This window comes from Carassius auratus, chromosome 33, assembly GCF_003368295.1.
Source record: "Carassius auratus strain Wakin chromosome 33, ASM336829v1, whole genome shotgun sequence".
Classification (NCBI taxonomy): domain Eukaryota; kingdom Metazoa; phylum Chordata; class Actinopteri; order Cypriniformes; family Cyprinidae; genus Carassius; species Carassius auratus.
Genome location: NC_039275.1, coordinates 2690652 through 2710594, shown reverse-complemented (window position 1 = coordinate 2710594; position 19943 = coordinate 2690652). Strand labels below are relative to the sequence as shown.

Genomic DNA, 19943 nt, shown 5'->3' with positions numbered 1-19943 from the left:
TTTTATTAATGCATTTAGCAGATGCTTTTATCCAAATCAACTTACAGTGCATTCAGGCTAACAGTTTTTACCTAACATGTGTTCCCTGGGAATTGAACCCACAACCTTGCGCTGCTAACGCAATGCTCTACCACTTGAAAACATTTAAAAAACACAATTATTAAAGCATTACAATATTGTGACATCACAGTTTTCTTTGAATCACTAAGCAATATTAAAGGAGCAGTTCTCCCCAAAATGAAAATTTGCTGGAAATGTATGCCCTCAGTCCATCCAAGATGTAGATGAGTTTGTTTCTTCATCACATTTGGGGAAATGTAGTATTACATCTCTTGCTCACCAATGGATCCTCTGCAGTGAATGGGTGCCGTCAGAATGAGAGTCCAAACAGCTGATAAAAACATCATAATAATCCACAAGTAATCCACACCACTCCAGTCCATCGGTTAATGTCTTAAGAAGCCAAAAGCTGCGTGTTTGTAAGAAACAAATCCATCATTAGGATGTTTTAACTTCAAACTGTTGATCCTGGCCCAAAGAGTCCATAATTCATAACATTTCCTCCAATAAAAAAGTTTTCCTCTCACACCAAATTCCACTCGCATATTTGTTTATAACAGTTAGTTTGACTTCTAAACAGTGCTAGATCTGTGCAGATTTCTTTCCTGATTCAGACAAGAACACTTTTTCACTGGAAAAGCAATATGATGGATAACTGACTCTTATTTTGTTCTGAAAGCAATGGTTTGCAGCTACAAATGTCATAATGGTGCAGCTTTTCAATTCACAAGACATTAGCTAATAGACTGGAGTGCTGTGGATTACTGTGATGTTTTTATCAGCTGTTTGGACTCTCATTCTGACGGCACCCATTCACTGCAGAGCATACATTGCTGAGCAAGTGATGCAATGCTACATTTCCCCAAATCTGATGAAGAAACAAACTTTCACTGATTGAAAATTGTGCTTTCGGTACAATATATATGTGTATTTTATATAGATCATAAAACATAAAAACAATTAATTACCTGAGTGACAAAAACACATGAATTTTCACGTCTGACTGAACCATGCCTTTAAAAGTGTAATGCAATGAATGCAGTAGATTAAGGAGGGCTAAAGCTCACACTTCTGTGAACTCTCTCCCACACGGGCACAAGAGAGTGTGTGAACCGAGAGAGAGACAAAGAGAAAAGCAGCAGAGATCACACCCCGCTAACACGTGCAGGACACGGGTGATAAAGTCGGGGAGGAGAGGACAGGAGAGGAGAGGAGAGTCCCGGTTTCAGGCCTGCTGCAACCTATTTATATCAGCTCTGTGGGCTGCGGCCACCGGCGTGACAGGAATACCTAATGGACCTGCTGCTCGTGAACCTGCTAGTGTGGCTCAGCCTGTGACAGCCGTAGTCATTAGCACATTAGAACAGGGACACTGAGGTAGAAGGAAAGTTGTAGAATACAGAACTCATTTTCACATTTTCTGAAGAGAGCGTGAGTGGTGTTTGCCCGTGGAAAAACCCGATGCTACGAGGATGTTTTAATTGCATTGCTATGGTGTTTTGGGTGGTTTCTAGTCCATCCTAAAGTCTCTATGATATTTGAGTCTCTAGAAAGAACTTGAGGCCTCAAAGTAAAAAAAACAGCTGATTTTTGTATGTACTGTATATGGTGTACAAACGGTGTAGGATGAGTTATGGATTTAAAACTTGGGCTCATGGGCAGTCTTGTTATTGTTACCTAAACAATTAAAAATATTTGTTGTTATTGTAATAAAGCTTCAATTAAATAAAATATAAATATTAGATGAATATAAATATAAGATGAAACAAGTGTAAGTTGTAACACTACAATGACTAAAACTAAAATAAGGATAAATAGAAATAAAAAAAATTAAAAAAGATACAAAAAAGTATTAAAACTCAAAATAAAAATCTAATTCAAAACACACATAGTATATATAATACTATACTATTATAATACCATATCGTTAACTAAAACCATTAAAAAGCATTTTCATTATTGAAAATTATAACAAAGTTTAATAAAAAAAATGTTGCCTTGTTAAAAAAAAAAAAAAAAAGTTTACGGTAATAAATAAAGCTGAATAAAATAAATAAATTAAATAAAAAATAAACTAAAAAGTTTTTTTTTTAATTAAGTACTACAAAATTACTAAAACTAAAATTAACCAAAATATAAAAAATAAAATTTACATTAAGAATTAAATAAATAATAAAACATTATTAAATTTAACATTAAAATAAATTTATGCATTTAGCAGACGCTTTTATCCAAAGCGACTTACAGTGCATTCAGGCTATCAATTTTTACATATCATGTGTTCCCGGGGAATCGAACCCCCAACCTTGCGCTTGCTTGCGTGCTAGCGCAGTGCTCTACCAGTTGAGCAGTGCACAGAAGTTTATTCTAATTTAATCAGAAATATAAGCAATAACAGTAATTCTTGCTTTAGCAAACATGGCTCAAAATGATGGGAACACCATGTGAAAAATAAAAGTGCATCATTAACATTAGCATTTGAACTTTGAACAAAGGACTTTCTAAATGTTAGTATGCATCATCTGAAGTGCTGTTTAAGAATGAGTCTGGGAACTGAATTGCAGTCTACAGAGAGAGCTTTTTACAAGATTCCCTATAGTTAATATTTGACACATTCATGTTAACGAGTCCATCGAATAGCTCAGCAGTAACTGTGTTCAAACCGTGCCATGATTTAAAATGAAACTTTAAAAGGCTTTCACTAATGTTTCAATCAGACATGCTTTTGTGAGTCAACATTGCAACTCAATAAAATTAAGACAATGCCTGAAGAAACACACACGAACGCACACACACACACCTGAAAATGTTCCAAACAGACGCATTCACCTCACACACATCGAAGTCGTTCTAAAATCTAGCGAGCTCCCTACCTAGACAGCATTTGAAGGCATCAGAAGCATTTCAGAAATGAACTTGTAGTTGTAGAAAGTGCGTTTGAGACTTGAGCTATGGCAGTGCATTAGGCCCTCACGACAATTAGCTTGGGAAAAGGTTTACGAGCGCTAGGCCCACAGGAGCGTACAAATCGGCACAGCCGGAGGCAGCCTCTAGAACAGGAAGGTAATTACAGCTCTTCTCATCATAACGCTGAGAGGAAGCAAGCCACATAACGCGCTCTTCTCTTACATACTGCTATAATTAATTATCGTGCCATTACTCTTTGATTTATTCCACGATTCATAACATATTTATACATTCAAGATGAATTATCATTTCCTTTAGGAATTAATCAAAAAGCAGAGGAAGGACCGGCCCTTACGTGTTGTCGCTGGATCAAAGAAGGAGCGACTTACCTTGCGGCGGATATTCAGGCCACACCGCAAGGTCAGCCGAGCTTACCGGCCCAAACAAACAGTATCATGATTTATGATGCTGTATAAATTACAGTTAGTGAGAATGTCTAGGATGCGTCCTCTTAAAAACAAGCAAGCACCTACAGTTTATTTACAAACTGAGATCCAGCATAAAATCAACATCAAATGATATTAAAAAGCTGTAATGTGTCATTTTTTAATGAAAAATTATTACAAAAAGGGGGGGTTGAACTTGATTTGAGTTAATGGGATTTGATTGGGTCGCAAAATGTGCACAGTGATGACATTTATCAATATTTTCCTAGGTAAACGCCAAAGCAAGATTCTTTTTTATTCTGATTAAAAGACATAATTAAAAGACATCTTTTTTTAAATAGTGTGCACTGATGAATTGTTCACAATTTTTCTTATTTGGTCTGTTTCTTCTGCTCACTAAGGTTCAATTTATTCAATTAAAAATACAGAAAAAACTGTAATATTGTGAAATATTATTGCTATTTAGAACAACTGTTTTCTATTTAAATATCTTATAAGATGTAATTTATTTCTGTGATGCAGCGCTGAATTTTCAACATCATTCCTCCAGTCTTCAGTGTCACATGACCTTCAGAAATCATGAAAATATGATGATTTGTTGCTCAAGAAACATTTCTTGTTATTGTTAATGTCGAAAACAGTTGTGCTGATTCATAGTTTTTGTCACGATCATTAGATGGAGTGCCCAGGACCATTTAACCCTTCTACCACCAGATGTCACTTGGACACTAGCACCTCTCATACTGTTGCACCACACCCGAACTACATTCCCCATGAGTCACTGCATCACAATCACCTTGCCACACCTGCACCTCATTTATCCGCCAATTTCCTTGCCACACCTGCACCTCATTTACACACACATAAAAACAGCACAATCACTCTCACTCACTGCAAAGTCTTGTTTAGCCTGTCTAGCTTTTCCGAGCGTTTTCCCTTGTGTTTGTTTTCCCGTGTCTGATCTTGGATTGTGTAACCAACTCTGATTTTCTGGTGCCTGCCCCGATCTCTGCTTGTTACGTTAATGATTCTGGATATCGCTAACACACCTGACGCTGTTCCTGATTTCTGCCTGTATGACCATTTTCTGACTCCTTGTTACAGTTTTATGGAAAAGCAATTTTTTATAATTCTTTGATGAATAGAAAGCTCAAAAGAACAACATTTATGTATTACTTGAAATAGATTTTTAATGCATCGACTGTCACTTTTTATCAATTTAACATGCTAAATAAAAGTATTAATTTCTTACAAACTTTTGAACAGTAGTGTATATTGATAAAATAAACTGCATGAATTTCCATTTCTGAAACATTTCTGTTTGAGTGAAGCACCAGCAACATATCTGAATCACATCCTTGTTTCTCTTCCTGAAAACTTTCTGTCTCTCTGTTTTACATGTGTGTCGAATAAAGCAAGTCAAACGCCCAGAAATGCAATATCATGCTCTACACATATTAGCTATTGAACATATCCTATTGTGTCATTTTGCTTTTCTGCACATCACTGAAACAAATGCATCCAGAAGTAAAGGACTTTGTCTGCACTAATGTGTGCACGTATGCAGAAAACCCATCCACTCCACAGATGAATAATTCAGAGCCGAGTGTCTTAAATGTTCTCCTGAAACACTGGAGACCCTCCTGCCCCAGAAAACAGGTGTCTGACTGAATCCCCACAAGCTGAGCGAGATGAATAGCGGGTCTGGATTGGGTTGTGTAGTCAGCCGGATTGCGTTTTACCTCTTCGTCTGATAATGGCGGGTGAAGATTTCTGGGCTGCAGGGGTTAATGGCACGAAACAGAACCGAGTTGCTAATTACATGTTCCGAACTATTTATCAGATTCTCCATCTGCACAGCACCACGACTCTCATTGTGCACGCTAAATTACTCCTCGGATTATCTTTGTAAAGCAAGTTTTCATAATTAGGGCCCTGCGTGGATGTTTTCTCTCTGCGAGCGCCAACCAGACACGGAGAGGGAGAGAAAATGAGCTGACTGGTTAATGTGGGCCTGACATCTTAAACCAGCGACACAAAACCATCTGCTCCTAGTCAAAACGTCCTAAAAGAAATGTACCAGACTCCTGCTAATACCCCAAATAGATCCCTATCATAAGCCCAAAGATCTAATATGATATTGAAATTTATATTGGACCAAATCATGACAGTTTACGGGTTAGTTTAACAAAAAATTAAAACTGATAAAACTGAAAAAAAGCCATAAACTACCATGAAAGACTCCATAATTGATAAATAACTTGCATTTTCATTTCTGGATAAAATATTTCTTTAAATGGCAAAAAAAGCCTTCTGTCGTCTGCTTGATAGTTTAGACTTTATCAAGTTAAAGGTCTTACGGTATAATTAGTAATAACGGTATAAAGAAGTCTTAAGTCTCAAGGGGATATTTGTAGCAATAGCCAAAAAACATTGTATGGGTCAAAATTGTCGATTTTTCTTTTATGCCAAAAATCATTAGGATGTTAAGTTAAGATCATGTTCCATTAAGATATTTTGTAAATTTCCTAGATTATATATATATAAAAACTTAATAAGCATTGCTAAAGACTTCATTTGGGCAACTTTAAAGATGATTTTCTCAGTATTTAGATTTTTTTTTGCACCCTCAGATTCCAGATATTCAAATAGTTGTATCTCTGCCAAATATTGTCTGATCCTAATAATCATACATCAATGGAAAGCTTATTTATTCAGCTTTGAGATGATGTATAAATCTGGACTGGTTTTGTGGCCCAGGGTCACATATGTCCTCTTTCAGTGTGAAATCTTTACTGAGATTTTTGTAGGAATTCCTGTAGGAAGTAAATGTAGGAATCATTTTTACATTGTTAGTAATATTTCAAGATGAACACTCACAGAACTGAAGCAGGTTTACTAGATTATGCAAATACAATTTTTCAGAAAAATCATGAAAAGTATCAAATATGATCTTCAGGCCTTTTAGGAACTCTTGTTTATCTTTGTGTTGCATTGCATTACATCTTTTTACCATCAAACTAAGCATTTAAACAAACTTACTAAGATATATTATTGGGAGATATAGAGTGATGACTGATATTTATATGCATTTTATGTAAGTCTATCAAATTTTTTTTGGCCATATAAATATCAGCATCTACACCAAACTGCATATTTTTGAATAAAACTGAAGCATTTTTTCCTTCATATTATCACTGTATCGAACTATATGAGGCATAAAAGCCTGAAAGCTCAAATATAATGCTCAACAATAAACACATATGCAAACCTCCCTTTGTGTAAAGGTTCTGTTCTTTAAAAATATATATATTTTATTCGACTATTAGTTCTTATGTCAGGCTTTAAATGCTTAATTGCCCTATGGCATCCTAAAGATGCCTTATTAGTCCAATCAGCAGTGATTTACCCTTTGTTTGATTAGGGCTTCGTTTTCCATGTGTTTGGCAAAAGTTTGAAACCGTTTTCTCTTCTTAAGGTGAACTGTGTGGCGTAACACTTCTCAAATGGAGAAAAAGGTTGGAGCACCTCTCCAATATCAGCCCAGCGGTGCGGCCGACTCTATTAAAACACACACGCCGTCGGACGCAAGCCTCCTCGCAGTAAATTTTATTAAAATTACCTTCATTATAAGACACTCTTCATTATAAAACCAAAAAGTGCTGCTGGTCTCCCAGGGCCTTTGGATTAATAAGGACAGCGATGTATTTTAAGCCGTAAACTCGACTTCTTACTGTCCTTAATCTCCTTTCCACTTCACAGGCCAAATTAACACCTCTCCCCGGCTCTGACGGGACCTCATTAGCTCTCTTCCACTCCGAAAGAGAAAAGAACAGGAAAGAAGAAGAAGAAGAAGAAGAAGGAGCAGGAGGAGAAAGGAGACGACCAATGACAGCCACCAGCTCGGGGATTAACCCTTTCATGCGACCAACACTTCGGGAATCTAGGTCGGCGTGTGCTTCTAATCAGCCGCCTGGTTAACGATAATTAGCAGACGCGGCAGGAGGGGAGGAGAGGGAGGGACGCGCAGAAATGAAACAGAGAAAGAAAAGAGAAACCTGTCATGTCGCAAACACTTCAAAGCAGACAACTTCGCTTTTAAAAGTGGCACAATAAGGGTCCAAGAACCACTGGGGACCTCAAGAAAGCGCGACGCTAGAGAAGGGAGGAGAACGAGGGCCGAAGAGACCTAAAACACACACACACACACACACATGCGCGCGCTTCAGAGGGACCTAGAACACGCAAACACACTCCACCTACATAATGCCACAAACTCACGTAGTTAACTCTCACGGTTAAACTTCTCCAGCAGTAAGTGGTCCCTGTGAAGTTTACCCATCATGCACCTCTCAGTCAGGGCGGCTCTAGATCTACAAATTATAAAATGCATAGGTCGTTCCAGTCGTTCAAAACTCGGTATTGTAACAATTATAACGTACACCAGCAACATTACTGCACATAAGCCAAAATAAACAACAATTAACCTCTATGTCAGGACCTAAATACCACAAAACAAAATAAAAAAATAAAAATAAAATCAACTCAAAAAGTTATTAAAAAAAAAGTATATTAACCATTCAAAAAAAGCAATGAGGGACTCAAATCACTCATGCTATATTGTGAGTATTTGTCGTCATGTTGTAAAGCTTCCCTCACCATATAAAGAATGAATACTCATGACTTTCCCAGTTGTTTATGATCACTGGATATTATTTATTTAAGATTGCATTCATAAAAATTGTGCAAAATATTTAAGAGCGGTTCACAGCTAGAAAAAAATCATGTAATTGAATATACTTAAATATAAAATAATAATTTATATGAGTTCCAATGAGTTTTCCAATTGTGATTAAAGTATAAGATTTTTTAAAAATAACATAAAAAAAATACTGCATAATTGCATTATGCTTATGATTTATATTGAAGTGAAATAAATAAATAAATAAAAAGCTAACTTATTTTTGTTTTTGAGAAATTCCTTGATTTTTTTAACCATGGGAGCCCTGATTGTATTTATTAATTCCCTTTTGCTACGACTATATTCACCATACAGCACAGCAACAAATTTTATTGCTTAAATGTAAAAGCCTGTTTGCAACTCATTTTACTTTCATATTCAGACACAAGACAAAAAAGTAAATTAAGGCCAGGACATTATCCACTGAGAATAGATCATGAAAACATGTCTAGCATGTCTAAGCCTCTGGTACCTATTGACTTCCATAATACTTGTTCTCCAAACTAATGCAGTCGATGGCTACTGTTAACCTTTTGATTGCCAACATTCTTCAAAATATCTTCTTTTGTGTTCAACAGAAGAAAGAAACTCATGCAGGCTTGGAATAACTTGAGGGTGAGTAAATGATGGTTCATTTTTGGGTTAACTATCCTTTTAATATCAGGCCTAAGACACTTTTTCATGAAAATGCCATTGCATTGCTGTACAACATAACATCATGTGGCCAGCTGGACTCTGCCACAGCAGCGAATCACTCCCGATGAGACGGGAAACATGCATTATCATTCAGTATGCTGGAGCTTTCTGGACCACAGACGAGGATTGCAAATATGATTTATGATCTGCTGTTTAATGGCTCGAGCACTGGCTTTGAGAGGAGATCAGATGACTTTCTCGACAGGAGCATGTCAGGGAAGGATCGGCGAGTGCACCATTACAACAGCATGACAGAGAGAGAGTGAGAGAGGCGTCCTGTACTCCTGCGTCTTAATGGAGGAGAGATGCTACTTAAGTCTGACGGGAAAATAATACCAGTCAATAGAGTGAAGGCCAGTGGAGGGAGTACAGATACGGATGACGTGATGCCCAGAGAGTTTTGATCCCTGGGAAAGGCAGCAAACGGCTAAATAAGACGAATAGAAACAATGACGGATGCCTAAATGCAATCAACTGATTTGGATGTTATTTCATGTAGTAATATATAAATATCTCCAGCAGGAACAGACATGAGAGCTGCACTGTTTTTGAGGTGGATATGATGTTATCTGCATTAAACGGGGGGCGTTGACTGACCTGAGCTTGGAAACTCTTGAGGACGGGCGAAACCATCTCCAACACCTCCTAAACACAGAGAACAAAACTGTTGTGCATCATTTTCAAAGGACAGTTTTGGGAAAAAATCGTTTTTTATTGCGATAAAAAAAAAGAATAATAATAAAATTCACAATGCAAAAGAATCTAATCTTCATAAAATAGTTCATATTTTATTTATGCAAAATCTATTTAAATATAAATTTGCTCTTGATTTTGGATTGAATAATTAACTTTTTCTTTTTTTCTTTTTTTTTTTTTTTTTGAGTCAAATGGCATTTCACGGTTACAAAAAATGCAATTCCCAATACTTCTACTCCGAACATTTGGTGCATCTAATGGATAAGCTGCAAAAGTTAATGAAAAATGTATTAGACATAAAAAAAAAAAAAAAAAAGTATTAGTTGAAAAAAAAAAACTAAATACAAAAACTAAACTGAATTGGCTAAACTAAAATAAGATTATATACATTGTAATTTTTACAAAATAATAAAATGATATGATAAAATATAAAAAAATATATAAAATTTTATCTAATTCAAAATATTAAAAAAAACATTGGTGTACAGCTTTAGTTGTCTGTGTATCAAATTATTTCAACATGATAAACATTTTAAAAAATTAACTTTGAACAACATTCATGTTAACAATGAGACTAGTATGACAGAGACACTCTTTGTCACTATAAACTTGTATACAGTATTTCAAGAGAAAACTCACATTGGTTTACATTGGTAACAAATAACCAGAAGTTCGTCCACCTAAAACAGTACTTATACTACTAAAAGTGATGATAATTCAGCTCAAATAACATTAAATTGGTATAAAAATTCTAGTTCTTTAACAAATGTACGAGTTCTGGTTTTAATCCACTGTTTTCCTCCATAGACTTCCACTGTATATGCATTAGCATTGTGAATGCCCCCCCAAAAAAAGAATGTCTGTGGTAATCAACAGTACGTCTCATTCAGTATGTTGTTAATAAATACTGTATCGAACCGAGGACCTTTGGCTGAAGACAATAACAACTTCTCCGTTAACACAAATAACTCATCTGATTCTCCTGTCAATCCATTACTTCTGCTTTGTTTAGGATCAATTACGCCCCATTCTTTAACGATACGGCTAGCATGAGCTCCAGACGTTTGCTAATCTTGTAAAGTCTGATTGTCACTGATGACATTTGTGTCAAGTGGAGAGCAAACGAGGAGTTGGGCTTCTGAGTCGAGAGGTCTGATCGCGTCGAAGCTTCAAACGCAGCCTCGGAAAAAAGGAAGGCCGCTAACGAGGAAAAATGTAAAATGTCAAAGCGTGTATAATGAGAGATGCGTGACAAGCATTCCTCGCGCGTCACCTTTACCTGAAGAGCAGCTCTGGATTAGAGTGATGGGAATTTAAACAGAGAGGGACTTTAACTTAAAGAGGTTCAGCGCTGGATTTTCCTCCACGGGAACGAGCCGCTCATTTTCTGAGAGGGTTTTTAGCTGAAGGTTCTGGAAGATTAAAAGCTGATGTCTGGATGTGACGAGTAACGTCAGTAAACGGCAGATACTCTGTGTTACACTATTAGTGCTGATACTGGAGGGAAGAATATTAGCTAGCAATGGCTCATATCCGAAGAGGAGAAGTGAGGGGTGGGAACAAAAACAACTTTTTACAGTTTTTATCGTTTTTACGGGATCTGTTTCTGAAACTCTTCATTGCTGGCTTTTCAAAAAATATATAGATATTAAATTATCTGTGCATTTAAGAAAAAAAATGTTACGCGCAAAAGTCTGGGGTTATTATGTTCCTGAAAGACTCTCCTAAGCAACATTTATTTGATCAAAAATACAGTGACATCATTTATAATGTGAAATGTAAAAAGCTGGTTTCTATGTGAATATATTGTAAACTGTAATTTATTTTTGTGATGCACAGCTGAATTTTCAGCATCATTCCTCTTCAGTGTCACATGATCTTCAGAAATCATGAAAATATGCTGATTTGTTACTTAAGAAAAATGTATTGTTATTATCAATGTTGAAAATAAAAAAAGATTGAATGGACTGTTTTTATAAATGATGTTAAAAAGTAACAAAAAAATGCATGTAAATGTCAAAAATGTAAATATGGAAATAAGTGTATTTGCACAACATTCAAAAAAAGTGCCGAAATCAGCTGATCAGTTTTATCACGATGTCATTTTCCAGCCCTTCCACAACACTTAGTCACATGGTGCTTACGGATCACCTGATTGGCTCACAAAGATTTGAAATATGAGAAGGGGAGGAGTTCAGACAAGAGAATAAAAATAAAAAATAGTGAAGGATCAAACAAAACAGAAGCTCCTATGAAAAAAATTATGCTAAAAACTTGAACCCAAACTCGGTTTCTGTCTCAGGTAAGGAAAACTTTAAAAGGGTCTTTCAGCATGAACCTGCCTTCCCACTCACCTCTGGGACATTTTTCTTGAATTCCCGGCTCAGCTCCACCAGGTGCTTATGGGAGTCCTCGCTCTCCTCCTGTCGGCCTGCTAGCTGTGCCGCCACTGAATTCAGCTCCCTCTACAGAGACAAAGAGAACAAGAGAGAGAGAGAGAGAGACATGCTTTAGAGAGGCCTGCCAACACTCATATACACAGCTTAGTACACACATAAATAAATATACGCTGCTGAATATTAACCGTGTAATCCGTCATGATCTGATAGAAGGAGACTGCTTACTGTAAGCTCAGCCCCATTAATAATTAAACTAAAATAAATCCAATGCCTTCAGTGGCAGAAGGCCTTTTAGATAATCAGAATCCAAAATAATCAATACCTCTGCAACGGTCATGGGAGAGAGAGAGAGAGAGAAACAGGAGGAGGAGGGAGAGAATAGCACATGCACAGGAACTCTGAATATTCACCAGTATCCATCTATTCAACTCAAGAGAGATCGGCACAAACAAAATCAATATAAAAAAATAGTGCTGCATTTTTTTTTTTTTTTTTCATGTACCATCACACTGACATGGTTTCACAGACATTGTGGCGTAATAGTAATAGCATTTTATGGATGGATGGATATATAGGATCATGTGACTCTGAAGACTGGAGGAATGATGCTGAAAATACAGCTGTGCATCACAGGAATACATTACAGTTACGATATATTTACATAGAAAACTGTCATTTTAAGTTGTAATAACATTTTATGATATTACTGAATTTTTTTATCAAATATATATGCATAGTGAGTTTTGGGGTGCAAAGCCAGAGGTTGTTTTGTAGGAAAACATTTTTGTGTGAACTTGTTTTGGTCCTTAATTGAAATTAGTACACAAACCCCTACAGAATTCATTCAAACAACAATTATTCCAAGTCATGTTTTACATCTCACACTAGTTATTAAACATATCTGTCCTCACAGTCTCTCACCGTCAGCTCTTTGTGTTGAAAATGAGCGAGATGGCTTTTCTTTTCTTATTACTGTACCAAATTCATACATGACATGAAATTAAATGGACTATGTTTTAATTAATCTGTACTCTTACTTAAAGGCAATTTAGAACATTATCTAATGGGAGAAGAAGAATTCCTGAGGACAAAAGCTGTAACGCAGCCCCAGATTTACGGCACAAATTCTTGGATGTTTCTCAAACTCTTGATTTTCTTCACTGGAGTCTGAAAGCGTGATGAGGATCTGCATGGCCAGTTCATGTGTTTAAGTGTAATATATATATAAGGCATTTACAGAGCTGTTAAGCCATGATTGTTTAGGTTTGATGGACTGTGATGGTTGGATTTAAGCAGACTACAGGCTGTTAATCTATCTGACTGACGTACAGACGAGAACCTCGATGTGAAGAGAACTGAAACACTGATGCTATCAACCCAATAACACAGCACAGGTTTCCTTCTTTTAGTTGACTTCGTAGTGTGCATTAAAGGGTCATATATCTACAAATGCAGGTGTGCTGAATGACATGACCCGAATTCTGAATAAATATGTAGGACTGTGTGTTTGGAATTAAACATTTCATTTATTTTTGTCCCGTTATTGATCTTCTGCTTCCATTCTCAGTGATTTCTCACTTGAATCTCGCAGGATTTTATGTATAATGTTTGTTCAGTGAGTTACAAACATATACTGCCAGTATAATGTTTTAGAAAGATGTATTTTTTGCTCATCTAGGATATATTCATTAGATCAAAAATACAGTAAAAACAGTAATAATGTGAAATGCTTTTATAATAAAAAAAAACCTTTTCAATTTGAATATAACTTATTGCAGTGGTCAAAGCTGTATTTTCAGCATCATTACTCCAGTCACATGATCTTCAGAAATCAGTTATTATTGCTGCTCAATTATTAATAATAACTAATGATTATTGCTTAACATCTTTGGTGGAAACAGAATTTATTTGAAATAGAAATCTCATATTATAAATATACGTAATATTATAAATAAGTAAAAATATTATAAATGTCTTTCTGTCACTTTTGATCAGATAATCAACGTGTTAATTAAAATAATTAGAATAAAATTATTCATTTTTAGGATAGGATTCTTTTTTTCATTTGTTCTTTTGCTCTTTCATTCATTCTTTCTTTCGCTCTTTATTTAATTCGCAAACTTAAATTTACTCTTTTTCTTTCTTTCTTTCTTTCTTTCTTTCTCTCTTTCTTTCTTTCACTCATCTATTTTATCTTTCTTTTCCTTTCTTTCATTCACCCAACAATTTTCTTTCTTTCTTTCTTTCTTTCTTTCTTTCTTTCTTTCTTTCTCTTTCTTTCTTTCTTTCTCTTTCTTTCTTTCTTTCTCTTTCTTTCTTTCTTTCCTTCACTCATCTATTTTATCTTTCTTTTCCTTTCTTTCATTCACCCATCAATTTTCTTTCTTTCTTTCTTTCTCTCATCTATTTTATCTTTCTTTTCCTTTCTTTCATTCACCCAACAATTTTCTTTCTTTCTTTCTTTCTTTCTTTCTTTCACTCATCTATTTGATCTTTCTTTTCCATTCTTTCATTCACCCAACAATTTTCTTTCTTTCTTTCTTTCTTTCTTTCTTTCTTTCTTTCTTTCTTTCTTTCTTTCTCTTTCTTTCTTTTCCTTTCTTTCATTCACCCATCAATTTTCTTTCTTTTGCTCTAATTTGCAAACAAAAATCACTTTCTTTCATCAGTTCTTTCTTTTGCTCTTTCTTTCATTCACCCATCAATTTGCTCTTTCTTTCTTTCTTTCTTTCTTTCTTTCTTTCTTTCTTTCTTTCGCTCTTTCTTTCTTTATCTTTCTTTCTTTCACTCTTTAATTGCAAAAAAATCACTTTCTTTTTTATTTCATTCTTTCATCTGTTCTGTCTTTTGCTCTTTTTTCATTCACCAATCAATTTGCTCTTTCTTTCTTTCTTTCTTTCGCTCTTTCTTTCTTTATCTTTCTTTCTTTCACTCTTTAATTCGCAAAAAAATCACTTTCTTTTTTATTTCATTCTTTCATCTGTTCTGTCTTTTGCTCTTTTTTCATTCACCAATCAATTTGCTCTTTCTTTCTTTCTTTCGCTCTTTCTTTCTTTATCTTTCTTTCTTTCACTCTTTAAATTCGCAAAAAAATCCACTTTCTTTTTTATTTCATTCTTTCATCTGTTTCTGTCTTTTGCTCTTTTTTCATTCACCAATCAATTTGCTCTTTCTTTCTTTCGCTCTTTCTTTATTGGCTCATCGGTTCTTTCTTTCTTAGACTTCCTTTCCTGGCAAAAATGTCTGATCCCTCAGAAAAAAAGTACTAATGCACCAAAAGTGGCTGATTTCCTCAACATCTGCAGCACAAACAGTGAAGATGAAAGCTTCTGATTAATGATTTGAACAAATCTCAAACTCTTAAGCATCAAGAACAGCAGCACTGAAGAAACACGGCTAATTGCCGGAGCACAAACTTCACCGCTAAGAAGCATTTACAGAAACTTGTGCTTCAGTTTTGGCAGCACTAACAGTATAGGAGTATATAAAGGAAACCTTTTTTTTATTAATAGTTTTGACATCTGACACATCACAAACAGCATCTTTGCTCCCTGCATCGTCTACAGAGACGAGACATCAGCAGGAGCTGGAAATAAACCTGCTCGCTCTCACCTTTCAAGAACAAACTGCAGCGTGCTTCACTTCTCTTGTTTTTTTTTTTTTTTAATGTTTGTTCATTTGTGCTCAGACAGCCATCAGACCCACCTGATGCTATCGCTCTTCCTCATTTCTCTGCTACCCATGATGCACTGAGGCTCTGAGATGCCTGTTAATGCAAGCGTGCTCAGCAGGTGATGATCCACGTTAGTCAAAGTCATTCTGAGCAGGAAAATTACAGTAAACATGAGACGCATGAACTGCCGTCTGACACGAGCCATCTAAAATAGCTCTGGGTTACGCTCGGAAAACAATCACGATAAACAACTTAGTCCTTACAGCTTTAAAATCTGCTCCTTTCCCCCTTTTCAGTTTATATACACACACACACACCCACACACACACACACACACACACACACATATATATGATTTGTACAGCTCAAAAGAAGAAGAATTTGACTTGGTGTCTTGTAAAAGAAAAAGTCCTACAGGTTTGTATGGACATGAGGCTGAGTAAATGATGACAGAAATAAAATTTTTGGATGAACTATGGCTTTAAATCGGATCCTAGTTGCGGGAAAGCCACAAAGAAATGTCACTATTGAACAGTATTGAAGAAAAGCCACACTCGTGTGTAAAAAGAAGACAACTTCAGTCAAACGTTCAATGTTTAAAGGGTTTGGAAAAAGGCAATCGGGCCTGTATTTTCAGGATGCGGTGGGCAGCTGGGTCAATATTGAGCCCCTGTCATTAGGCCTGTGCCAGTCAAACATCCGTCTGTAATTGATGAGTTTCCCTCTGGGAAGCTCTGCCGATGTCACAGGGGGCGGAGCTAAGCAAAACCAGCCTGCTGAGGCCAGCATCTCTCAGACAACCCAGTGAGGAAAACTGATTGGCTGAGGCGTTTCCGTTCACGTGCAGTCGTCCAGCTCCGTAGATATGCAACGTTCTTAACAGTTGAACTTGACATTGAATCAAACATGTCTACGAGTGACCGAGATATATAAAAGCACCAAAAAGACAACAAAAGATAACAAGGGGTTAACCGAACCAGATCTGAGAGCTTGTCGTCTGTAAGAACCAAACAAGCAATGAAGGGCCATAAATGAAATTGTGTACTGTAAATACACAGACTGTTAGAACACGGAGATATAACCTTCAGATTCACTATAGAGTTCGAAAAAATCTTTACCATCGATTAGCACAGAATCTATGGCACCTCTCGCTGATGACAGCAGGGAATAGAGGAAGTTGACATGTGAGGAAAACAAGAGAGTTCTCAACCAGTGAGCCAGAGTGTTTGGACCAGCAGAAAAATTAACTGCAAAAAAGTAGGTGGTTATGGGAAAAAAAGAGGGGGGGGGGTGCAGATGGAGGTATTATTTTTCTTTTTGTATCCCATCTAATTGCAATCATAGGCAGATGTCTGTGCGTGTGACAGCATCAGCAGAATTGCTGCTGAGAGCACAGAATCTTTGTCTAAAAATAATCAGACGTTCTGGGCTCGGCTGTTTGTTATAATGGTAATCGATGCTGCAGGCTTTGAATTCCATCAATTTATAGATCCACTCTGTTCTGCCTGGTGATTGTGCTGCCTCTAAACCCCTGCTGCACACACACACACACACTCTCATAAAAATAAAAATAAAAAAAAAACACACAAAAGGTTCACGCAAACAGGGACCATTACCTATGCATGTAGATATGCAACCCTGCATGCATATTATACAACCAAATCAAATCTAAAGTACATTGACACACAGAGAAACACAAACCTATACATCAGTGGAGAAATCTACACAAGTACATACAAAAATCTTCAAGGCCATTATCTATGCATGCAGATATACATGCATGCATGTCTGTTATATGCAGATATGCAACCCTGCATGCATGTTATACATTAAAATATGTACTTAAATATTACCTATGTATGCACATATGCAACCCTGCATTGGGAATGTAAATCAGTGCTATCTACAGGACTATTATCTGAGCATGCAGATATGCATCCCTGCATGCACTTTATACAAAAATGGCATCCATATGACCATTATCTATGCATGCAGATAAGCAAACCAGCAAGCATATTATAGAAATGATATAAAATAACAGTGCTCTAGTTGCATGCACATATGCAACCCAGCATGCATGTTATATAAAAATGAAACAATTACCTATTTATGCAGATGTGTAAAAAAAAAAAAGATATGTACACAACACAGAAATAGAGACATCAGTGTAGAAAGAAAAGCTACAATCATGCACCATGCATTCAACACACGCACACACACACACACACACACACACAATGGCTGCAGCGAGGGACAGCAGAAGGGCTAGTCTATGATTTAGATAAGTGCAGTCTCTTTTCATATGTTTTCTTATCTCCTCGGTTTGTGTGTTGTGCAGAAGATTTGTCCTTAGCTGTTTCAGATTAGTGCTGCTTCTCAGACGCCACATTCGAGAGGAGAGATCGATCAATGAATCAAATCAACACAATCAATACGGCCCATCGCTGGAGTCTAGTCGGGCCCCCGCGTTAATACTGGCACCAACCCCACCCCCTCAAACCCCCCGACATGGACAAAAACAACAGCACTTCTCTCTGCTTCTTTTTGGTTGTTGTTGTTTGGGAGAGATCCAGGATAGGGCCGTTTCTGGCGGGTTTCCATGGCAGAGATGGAAGATGAGCCGTTATCTGCCCTGACTTGGACTGGAGAGAGGAAAGTGGCCCGCTGGACGCGCTCAGAGCTGCCATGCCCCTCAGGTCCCCTGGTTTCATTTGTTTAGCCGTAGGAGAGGAAAATCACAAATGGGATCTTTTTAATATCTCAATTGTTTCTCCTAGGAAGAATTGAGATAAAGCAGTGAGCAGTAATCTCACATGCAGTAGTCTCCTCTAGTGGTTTGGAAGTGACATCAGAAACAGTGCTCCGATTTGACACAAGAAGTCAGCAAATTTTTTTAAAGGGATAGTTCTGTCATTTTCTCACCCTCAAGTTGCACCTAATCAGAATGTTTCTTTCTTCTGTTGAGCACAAAAGGAAATATTTTTAAGAACGTCTGAAACCAAACAGCTGCCGGTAGCCATTGACTTCTATAGTATGGAGAAAAAAAATTTAATGGCTACCGGCAACTGCTTCATTACCCACATTCTTTAAAATCATCTTCTTCTGTGTTCAACAGAGGAAAGAAACTCATACACCTTGAGCAAGAGTAAATGATGATACAATTTTCATTTTCAGGTCAACTATACCTTAAATATATCCTCAAACATTTCTCATCAAATGATTAGCGATTAGCTTAGTTCTGCATCAAGTCTCAAGTTATGAAAACTCAACTACTGTGCAATGCAATTGATTCATCAAGAGTTGTGCATATTACTAAGTCCAGCCAATCAAAAGTTATATCTCAATTAAACTGACTGTAAAATGTGATATTGGTTGCACAATGCACAACACATAATTGAACATCACAGAGTTTAAATCTTTTGTGGCGACGTGTGAATTTAGCGGTCACTGTCTCTGAATATCACATCTTAACACCTTTCTAAACCTGCCAGCAGAGGCTGAGAAATGATTGTGAATAATTAATCCCAAACCGTCAGCTGGCTCTCCGCAGACGAGCGCGAGCGTTACAATGATCGGGGAAGGTGTGACTCACGTCGTCTGGATTTAGTTGTCACGCTGCACTTCATTTAGGAGTTTCAGCACCTAGCATACCGCAATCCGTCAACACCTTGTCTACAGCACACGTACTGTTCGAAAACGCTTCAGTTGTCAGGAAAAGCGCAGTTCGGGGTTTGTGCTCTGTTAGCAAGGACACGTTTGAAAAGAAGAAGTACAGGCAGTTGTGTCGCTTCGGAATACAAGCCCTCAAGCATCTATCTGAGCGTTTAAGCCAAAGTTGCGCCTCAGCAGGGGACTGAAAATATTGACTCGTTATAAAGACACTTTTGAGACTCCTGGTCATGTAAAGGATTGAAAAACGGTCCACCTACTGCTCATAGTAAGAGATGCATTTGAGCAAATAAATTTTACAGGAAACCAGGCAGAAATGCAGAACACATTGGTATAATTATTTTTCTGAATACATTTATCTGAACACTCTTAAAAAGTCCCTATAAGTTGTATTTTAGTACATTTTAAAAGGTACACTTGAGTGACCGCTTTCGTACCTTTTCTCCGAGAGTGAACAAGTAGAAGATCACATTCATTTCCATTGACTTATTTTGTGGATTTCTCTTAAAAAAAATTAATGCACTCCTGTTGATAGCATGCAAACATACTTCTGTATATATGTGTGTGTGTTGTAGGTGTGTACTTACTATTGATTACTCTATTTCTACTGAATCCCTAGTATTGGTGCATTATGTTTTTAATGCATATTAGAGTAA

At 36.7% G+C, this 19943-nt stretch overlaps 1 protein-coding gene across 1 annotated transcript in view; it reads right to left on the bottom strand.

The window, feature by feature from the left end:
- LOC113052723 (homeobox protein cut-like 2) overlaps positions 1-19943 on the bottom strand; it is a 144743-nt gene that overhangs the window by 74470 nt on the left and 50330 nt on the right. Inside the window, 2 exon segments of the mRNA XM_026217140.1 lie at positions 9448-9495; positions 11901-12011. Coding sequence (XP_026072925.1) covers positions 9448-9495; positions 11901-12011 — 159 coding nt within the window.